The sequence below is a fragment of the Anolis sagrei genome, chromosome 5 (assembly GCF_037176765.1).
Source record: "Anolis sagrei isolate rAnoSag1 chromosome 5, rAnoSag1.mat, whole genome shotgun sequence".
Lineage (NCBI taxonomy): Eukaryota > Metazoa > Chordata > Lepidosauria > Squamata > Dactyloidae > Anolis > Anolis sagrei.
The window spans coordinates 104,214,598-104,224,571 of NC_090025.1; the positions used below are offsets into that span (position 1 = coordinate 104,214,598).

General features: G+C 39.5%; 1 protein-coding gene across 1 annotated transcript; it reads right to left on the reverse strand.

Moving 5' to 3' along the window:
• Positions 1-1,260: 1,260 nt before the first annotated feature.
• FGF6 (fibroblast growth factor 6) lies at positions 1,261-9,877 on the reverse strand. The gene is made up of 3 exons (XM_060776155.2): positions 8,072-9,877; positions 5,182-5,285; positions 1,261-3,425 (listed from the first exon to the last, which is right to left on the reverse strand). Exons 1-3 carry the CDS (start codon positions 8,379-8,381, stop codon positions 3,249-3,251), a joined length of 591 nt encoding a protein of 196 aa, XP_060632138.2. The 5' UTR covers positions 8,382-9,877; the 3' UTR covers positions 1,261-3,248.
• Between the last annotated feature and the right edge of the window lie 97 nt (positions 9,878-9,974).

Here is a 9,974-nt window from a genome sequence, read left to right on the forward strand (position 1 = left end):
TCTACCAACCTAGCAGTTCGAAAAAATGCAAATGTGAGTAGATCAATAGGTATCGCTCCAGTGGGAAGGTAACGGCGCTCCATGCAATCATGCCAGCCACATGACCTTGGAGGTGTGTAAGGACAACGCTGGCTCTTCGGCTTAGAAATGGAGATGAGCACCACATCCCAGAGTCGGACACGACTGAACTTCATGTTAGGGGACAACCTTTACCTTTTACTTATATACTATTAAAATCCATTTTTGAAATTCTTATAGGCAGAGTGACATAGAAATGCAACAAATTCATTTGCAACAGAATACCTGAAAATATGTATTTATTCACTGCAAGGGATCATTTAAGACTGTTAAGAGTTTGGAGAAGCTGGACCTTTTGCCTTGAACATACAATTCATCTGTGAGATGGCTGTAAAAATTCCAAACTTGTGACATCAGGCTAAACCATGTTTCAAATTTAGGAGAGTCCCTTACCCATTTAAACATCTCAAGGCTTCTGGACACAGATATTTATGGCACGTGTTGAATTAGGGTCTCTCAAAATAAGTCTCAAATGTAGGGAATGTGGCATCCTTGGTATTCTTTGAAAGGCTGTATAAACAGAAGAGCAAATTTGTGTTTCTGGGATGGGAGGTCAGGATGTGGAGGGAGAAGAGAATCATAGAGTTGGAAGAGATCTCGTGGGCCATCCAGTCCAATCCCCTGCCAAGAAGCAGGAAAATTGCATTCAAAGCACCCCTGACAGATGGCCATCCAGCCTCTGTTTAAAAGCCTCCAAAGAAGGAGCCTCCACCACACTCTGGGGCAGAGAGTTCCACTGCTGAACAGCTCTCACAGTCAGGAAGTTCTTCCTAAAGTTTAGATGGAGTCCCCTTTCTTGTAGTTTGAAGCCATTGTTCCACGTCCTAGTCTCCAGGGAAGCAGAAAACAAGCTTGCTCCCTCCGCCCTATGACTTCCTCTCACATATTTATACATGGCTAGCATGTCTCCTCTCAGCCTTCTCTTCTTCAAGGTAAACATGCCCAGCTCTTTAAGCTTCTCTTCATAGGGCTTGTTCTCCAGACCCTTGATCATTTTAGTTGCCCTCCTCTGGACATGTTCCAGCTTGTAAATATCTTCCACAGAAACACTTAAAAATAATGCATTTTTGTCAAATACTATAAAAAAAACACGACAACTTGTTTTGGAATTCATGTCCATTTTTGTATTAAGTAACTAGACCATAAAACCAAAGAAATTTCAGAAAATGTTCTTGAAATTTGTGGCATTGGTTTTTATTATATTTTGTGAGAAGTCAGGGATCTCCCCGTAACAAGATCCAAAATGGTAAACCAAATTTCCTCCCAAAAGAGTGCATTAAACACTAATAATGCTTAATGCTATTAAGATTCCACTTAATATGCAGCTACAGATGAGTTTAGGGATAACTTATTCCCAACAGGAATGTGTTTTAGAAAGGATGCCATTGCATTACTATGGGTAAAAGTGAGACACAGCTGCCCTGAGTAGTACCACAAGGAGTCATAGCACAGACCATGGGCTGTGCCTCAGAACCCTCTGCAACAACCAGAAATGTGAAAAGGCTCCTCTTAAACTGGAAAGTCTGTGCAAATTAATTTCAAATGTACTAAAAACTAAATTTCAAGTGTTTGAAGATATCTAAATGGTAATTTAGTTATTCCCATCTGTGTATGTTTACATTTATTGCGAGGGTTGAATGAAAAGTAATGCCTCTACCTTAATTACTTGGGTTTGGATGGGAATATTTTAATAAATCAAACACAGAAATACTCTTTAGAGTGTGCTCTTTAACTACCACTATTCACTTTTCCACATAATCACCAGACAATTGGATACATTTCTGCCAACAATGAACAAGTTTTCGGAAGCCATTACAGAAGAAGTCGATACTCTGTTTCCGCAGCCAGTGTCGGCATCCTGGGTACCCATCATGCACAGATCTTCCAATAGCCAAGCAAAGCAATAATGTGACCCACATGTTCTTGTGAAATGCCGATTATGCTTGAAATTTCTCTCTGAGTGATACGACAATCGTCCTGAATCAATCTGTCAACCTTTTCCTTGTGAAACTCGGTGGTTGCTGTCACAGGATGTCCAACTCTTTGTCACGCAAGTCAATGTTCCCACGTCAACACCTTTAAACTTACTCGCCCAATGATGCACAGTACTCAGATCAACACAATCACTATAAACAGCTTGCATTCTCTGATGAATCTCCTTTGGGGTGACACCTTCTGCTGTCAAGAATTCAATGAGTGCATGTTGCTTAAGTCACATTGACCGACTGTCTGCGCAGGGTTCCATACTTTGCACTTTAACAACACAAACTTTCAATGCTAAGGTTTCCCGCCAAAATGAAACTGTAGAGGAGAGTCTACTGAACAAGCCAGTACCTGCTGCATACCAGTACTGCTATCTGTTGAAGAGTTACGAAGATGAAGGCATTACTTTTCATTCGACCTTCATACAAGTTATGAAGTGATTAGGGATGTGCAATTTGAGTAAACTCCTGCGCACATGTGGCTGATGCCATGATGCAGCTGAAAGCAACCGAAAGCAGCCATTATCAGCTCTGCCACCTGGTGTGTTTCAGCGGAGTAAATTCGAGCCCCGTCACCCGTCCGGTTTTCAGACATTCAATTGTCAAATCAGCCAAATTTCCCAGATTCCCATTTTGAAAAACGTCACCGTGCACATCCCTACAAGAGATGCAATGCATATTCAAAATATGCACCAAAGTATTGCGTAATCAAAGTATACATTTTTTACAATTTTCACATATCATATTATACACATAATAAACAAATTTCATGTTTCTTTCCTTGTTCCGATGTACGAGTAATGAATAGCTGTGTTGTTGAAGGCTTTCATGGCTCTTTCTCTTGACATATGGATGGCTCTAGAAGCCTGTGGAAGTCCCAAACCTGGAGTAAATCCTATATTTCTAAAAAAGTTTTGAATTTAACAAATAAATGATGCTGCCTTTAATAGGCACCTGAGAATATGCATTTTTTCTCTCTAGAGAGTTAGATTTTGCAATCATACATTTGTCAATCATTTGTTGTTTCAGTATAAGTTTAAACTGTAGTTAATCTATTTTAAGTTGTTTCTGGTTTGTGTAACAGATCCCAAATATACATAAATATTAACAGAAAATGTACAGGAATCTTTTACCTGAAAAAATGTCCATATGTGCAAAATAAGAGTTTTGCTGAGCACCTGTTAGTCTTCATAGTCTGGGTAAAAAATGTGTGACTGTCTGAGCAAGAGAGACTTTGCTTCCTCTTTTCGTTCGCCCGTATTTGCTAAGTGCAATATAAAAACCTTTGTACAGGTATGATTCATAGGCATTGTAGTGGTTCGGAAGAAGGGTTTCTTTGAATTGGCATTCATCTTGGAAACTTGCCTGAATAGAGAAGGGGTAGAAGCACAGTTTGGTTGTATTATGTAGCTATATTTCTTCAAAGTCATGCCAGTTCTAACCCACCCCTCTTTTGTTTACTTACTGTCATATTTTAGACATCAAGCTCTGTGAAGTATATACCAAAAATATACAAACTCAGTGAATACAATGCACACTGAAAGGAATATATAAAATAATTCCATAAATATTCTAAGTGAAAAACTACTTATAAGCAGATCTACTTATAAGCAGATCTATTGCATCTCCTACTGCAATAGGAGATTGCAGTAGGAGATGCAGTTGGCTCACCCATTGTGTTCTATTTCTTTATCTTGTTATTTTGTAACTATTTTATTTTGCTATTTTATGTATCTTATTTTGCAACTATTCTTTGCTTCGTTGTATTTTATTTTGCTGTATTGTGATTCTGGGCTTGGTCTCATGTTAGCCGCCCTGAGTCCCCTTTGGGGAGATGGTGGCGGGATATAAATAAAGATTATTATTATTATTATTATTATTATTATTATTATTATTATTATTGACATAAAAACACAGTATGTCACAGCCAATGAGATCTATATGCTGAATTTCGTATCACAAAATCACAAGTCGAACACTTCCCAAGCGTCTAGGACTATGTGATGTATTTTTGAATGTTGCGCACAGATCCAAGTAAGGTGGTCTTTTGTAGTTGACAGATCGTGATTTTGTCAATGTTTATTGTTTCCAAATGCTGGCTGAGATCTTTTGGCATGGCACTCAGTGTGCCGATGACCACTGGGACCACCTGTACTGGTTTATGCCAGAGCCTTTGCAGTTCAATTTTGAGGTCTTCATAGCGGCTAAGTTCTTCCTGTTGTTTTTCCTCAATGCAACTGTCACCTGGAATGGTGACATCAATAATCCAGACTTTTTTCTTTTCTACAATCATGATGTCTGGTGTATTGTGTTCCAAAACTTTGTCAGTCTAGATTCGAAAGTCCCACAGTATTTTTGCATGTTTTTTCCCACGGAAAAAACGAGCTTTGCAGGTTTATGATCCCACCAAATCTTTACTGCTGACAGGTGGTACTTGTGACATAAGTTCCAGTGAATCATCTGGGCCACAGAGTTGTGTGTTTGTTTGTAGTCTGTCTGTGCGATTTTCTTGCAACAGCTGAGGAGATGGTCCAACAAACATTTCCAACAAACAGTTCAGTTTTCTAGTGCTTCATCATATTTTCAATAAAAGTGCCAACATTTTTACAAATCCTGTGTGGGAGTGAGTCAAAGGTTTTTTGTAGACAATCCACATCATGTGAAGATTGGTTTTTCGGCTTTTGCAGTTCTCCAGAATCATTTTGTCAATTAATAACTGGTCTTTTGTGCCCCCGCTTTTCCGTTTGTCGCCTTTCTGTTCATCTGGCAAGATGTTTTTCATGGAGGGCTTGCTCACACACTCAACTAATAATGCACAGCAAGTGATCAACCGATATTAATTTTTATGTGAATTGAATCCAAGATAATAAGAGATTCAGCTATAAATCTATTAATTGCACTCTTATATATTATATCATACGATATATTATTATATTGTATGATATAATTACTATATCATACAATATAATATCTCTGTAATGTATCAAGGTATTTGTTACCGGCTACACTTATTTAAATACTTATCAAAATAGCTGATTCTGATATCACTTTTAAAAGATGCAAATATTCACATATTTCACAGATAAAGACTTGGTGAAAGTTGAACCTCAGCAATACTTACTGAGCCATACAATTTCCCCTTGTTGTTCATTGCAACGAAGAGACTGCTTCTCATACCAAAGAGGCTAACCACGCCTCGCTCTACTGATGATAGTTCAAAGAGACCTAGAGAAGAGAGAGGCAAAAAATATGGATTTTTCTCTTGCTTTATGAGTAAAACTAGTACAATAAATATAGAGAAGATTAAACCTTTTATGTAATGTTGGCCAGCATTCTTCAAGTGAATTATGATGGCATCACAATTCACGTTTATAATTGATGCATAAGTTGGTATTCTGTTATGACCCCATAAGGACTAAAATCAGCCCGAACTCACAGTGTTAACAGCATCCAATCCCCACAATGTCATTTCTCTGTTGTTTGGGGGAGGGGCTCTTTCTCTGTGGTTGAACTCTCTGCAAGGAGGGCTTACAAAGATCTCCAGATGCCTCTGTCACAGCACATCCAGCTACAGGAATAAAACTGAGCCACCCCGGCTCAATCCCCTGCTCCATATCAACATGGAAATTGATGTGTTGGTTGTGGGTATGCACTGCTTATGAAGTGAGCTTTTGAGGTGATAGCTATGTGAGACACAGAAATCTTTAACCAGTTTTTTTTAATCTTAAGGAACCATTATATAATGCTGACTAAAAAGTTGATGCTAAGTAAAAGGACTGTTTACTAATCAATGTTTTCTTGATTACCCAACTGGTGACTACACCTCATTAGATAGGGTGATTTTAGTGTCCTAAGAGACAGAGGACACAACATCATGTGACTTCCGACGTAGACCACAACCTCACCCGGGAGAAAGCATTGCCGGACACTTTCCCCAGCAGCATGGAAGCCATCTTGTGTTGAGCTGGCTCCATTGAAACCCACACGGGCCCTCCCCACAATGGCGACACTTTCTCCATATGATGGACAAGTGTCACCGAGTGGGAGGCCTGGTGAAGCAAGAGTCTTCACCAGGGTTTTATGATGAGGTCAGTATGATTTAGGTCAGTGATTCTCAACCTGGGGTCCCCAGATGTTTTTGGCCTTCAACTCCCAGAAATCCTAACCGCTGGTAAACTGGCTGGGTTTTCTGGGAGTTGTAGGTCAAAAACATCTGGGGACTCCAGGTTGAGAACCACTGATTTAGGTCATTGGGACATAGTTCTTCAGAGCATGATTCCCCAAGAAAGAAAAAAAAGAGGCTTTATTCTTAATCAAAGGCACTCACTTGTGTGTAAGTTTGACGCATTCTGCATTACATACAAATAATTTAGATACTATTGAATTCAGCAATAAAAGTGTTTCAGAGGATTAAGTTAGGTATGGCAGAATAATCATAATTGTTGCTGTGTCCCAGCTTAGTTCTGAGAAAATACTATAGGTGGGGGTAACTGACCTTTCTCCTTTCATGTACCTTATGGGTGTAAGATGTATATAACCATTTCATTGCCTTATGATTTGGTGAACTTTATTAATCATTCTTAACTTTTTTAAAAGTGTGGCATTAAATTAACCGCTGTGAGTTGCCTTCGGGCTGAGAACAGCGGTATATAAGTAAGGTAAATGAATAAATAATTGTTATCAGTTTAACAGTAGAATTGCTTTTAAAAACTAAAGCAGTACAGGGCCGGAGGTTTAGCACAGCTGGTAAATTACGAGCAACTATAAGATCAGTCAACCAAAAGGTTGCAAGTTCAAAGCCCCGGATGAGCAGTTGACTGTCAGCCCTACTCACTGTTTACCTAAGCAGTTGAAAACAGCTTTAGCTGTAATTAGAGAAATTAGGTACCGCTAAAAACAGGGGAGGTGTTTTACAACGCCATAAAGAAAGAAGATCAGAAAATGCTGGGTGACCAGAAATGAAGGAGGAGGTCCTAATGGCTCTTTGTCATAGAGAATGGAGCAACAGCACCCCCTGTGGCTGGACTCACCTTTCTTGGCACCATAAACAGCCGACACTGAGTCTACAATACCTCCTTTCTGTTCTGTCTGTCTGTGTATTGTCTATACAAAGTGGCATTGAATGTTTGACATTCATCCGCCCTGAGTCCTCTTTGGGATGAGAAGCGCAGAATATAACTAAAGAGTTGTTGTTGTTGTTATTATTATTATTATTATTATTATTATTATTACAGATTGCTGCAATAACTTGCAGGATAGCATATCTAATAGGAAAGGGGTGTCCTAAGTGGATTCTGGCAATAAAATTAGACACTGTTTTTTTGGTTGAGTATAGGTTTCTACATTATTTTATCTTTTTATTTCTATCTAAGAAATGTTAACCGGGCATTAATTTGTCTATTGAGCCAGTATAGTATTGCAAGCATGTCATAATGTCTTCCGAAATCAGAGAATATATTTAAGACAAATCATAAAATTTCCAAATAAATTTCCAAATTCATTGACATTTACAACGATCCCTTTAAAACCACCACCATATAGATCACAAAATAAATGTATGTAAATGATTTAAATTTTGTCTATACTTTAGGCAACTAATTGGCAAAACTGGTGATTGACTTTTAAACCTGTAAATTACAATAAAAAAACAACACTACAGTTTTGAGGCCATGTTTAAACATTCCTCTGTGTTCTGGAGCTATTTGCAAGCAGGCATTCAAAACTAAGCCAACCTCAGGAAAATTAATCTACCTGGAAAGGAGGTGGTGGTGGTGGTAGAAGAGCATGGGAGAGATTGTTGCAGGCGCCTTGCTTTTTGAAGACTGTAAAGTCAAGTGAAATAAAAATAGGTTGATATCTAATTTTGTCCAAGTATTCAGGGTATGTTTTAGCCTGGATAGTTCAGGTGCTGATTGATTCTAAAACATTTTAAACGGCAACAGATGCATTTCATCTAATAGTATCAATTACATGACATCAACCCCACTCCTGCACATTGTGATGCAACTCACTGTATTGATTTTCATTATGAACACCACTTATCTGTCCATCTGGAAATATCTGGAGATGAAACCCAATGCCCACGTTGCAGTAAAGCCTCCGTTGTCTCTTGATTCCTAGCAAATAGTCAGTCTCCCAGTTGACATCAGAGCTTTCTCCTGACATCCCAGCCAGGGACTTGGATAAGAGAGATCCCCATCCTCTGTCCAGGAGGTTGCCATTTGTTCTGTTCACCACTGGATACAAAAATGCAATCTCCGCCAGAAAGCCCAGAAGGACCAAAGCAGGGAATGTGAAGTGAAGAGTGGCTTCACAGGACATAGTGATAAGTGGTCTTTGTGCAAGGATTTTTCCCGTTCACTTCCTGGGCATGTGATCAGAATTAATAGCCCTAAAAATACTCCCCTTCTTGTTTTTCTCCCTCCAACATGGCAGCAGTGGCTTATTTTTGGAAACAGAAAAAGATTTGGGACATGAAACTAAAGCCTGAGAGCAGTTGGGTCAGGAAGGAATGGAAATAGGCTCTGCTCAAACTGTTGAGGACCATGTTTTGAATGCCTCCTGTTCTCCAATAGGCAGCCTGCTATATTTGATTGACCTATCTTTATATTTCAAAGGGTGTCCTTGGCTGCTTCACTACTGACATCAGCAGGCTGCCCAAAGTAAATTCATCACAGCTGTAACCCCAATTGTCAGGTGCAGGCTTACTTCGTTCAGAAAATAAGCTCACTTGTGGTAGTAAAGCTTTATTTAAGATAACCAAGAAAAGCAAACTGTACCACTGTGGTTGTCAGCATGCTGGGTATTACGTGCATCATATATTTATTCAAATAATACATAGGCCTTCGCCCCATTTGTCGCAAGTAGCTTCTGGTGATCTACCAAGCAAAAAGTGGGTGATAGAAATAATATAATACAAAAGCTGACTGGCACAATCTGGGGATCACAACCAGACACAGTGAAGACATCTGCCCTTGCACTTTGCTACTCTGCTGCTGAATACGCATGCCCAGTGTGGAACACATCTCACCACGTTAAAATAGTGGACGTGGCTCTTAATGAGACACGCTGCATTATCACAGGATGTCTATGCCCCACACCACTGGAGAAATGATACTGTTAGCTGCTGTTCATTTTCCAGTCCCAATTCAAGGTGCAGGTTAGTTCCTACGAAGCCCTGAATGGTTTGGGACCTGCCTACCTGCGTGACCGCATTTCCATCTAAGAACCCATGCGATTTCTTTGATTGGCCAGAGAGGCCCTGCTCTCGCTCCCACCCCCTTTGCGGGTGCGACTGGTGGGAACGAGGGAGAGGGCCTTTTCTGTGGTGGCCCCTCAACTCTGGAACTTGCTCCCCAGGGATATTAGGCAAACCCCCACATTGGCAGTCTTTAGGAGGAGCTTGAAAACTTGGTTGTTCCAATAAACAATAATTCACTGTTCTGACCAATTCTCTGCAAAATGTCTTCCGGAAGCACTTTACCTTTACCTGTTGGATAGAACCCAATCAACCCTACCTTACCCTCTAAAAACCCCTGTTTAGATTCATTTTACTGCTGTTCACACCGAGTGTTTTAAATTTTTAATCTATTAGATTTGGCCCTGTCCACAGTGTTGGGTCCTTGTGTTTCTAAATGTTTTGTTTTATTGCTGATATGTTATTTATAATGGTTTTTTTATTGTATTTCTACATATTCTTTTTTTCCTCTTATTTTATTGCTGTGTTTATTTACTGATGTATGTATTATCAGGCTTGGCCTCATGTAAGCCACCCCGAGTCCCCTTGGGTAGATGGTGGTGGGGTATAAATAAAGTATTATCATTATAATCATTATTATTATTATTATTATCGCACCACCTGACATCCATTGGGAAGTAGCAGCCAGTAATGAAAAGACCAAGGCATTGACATCT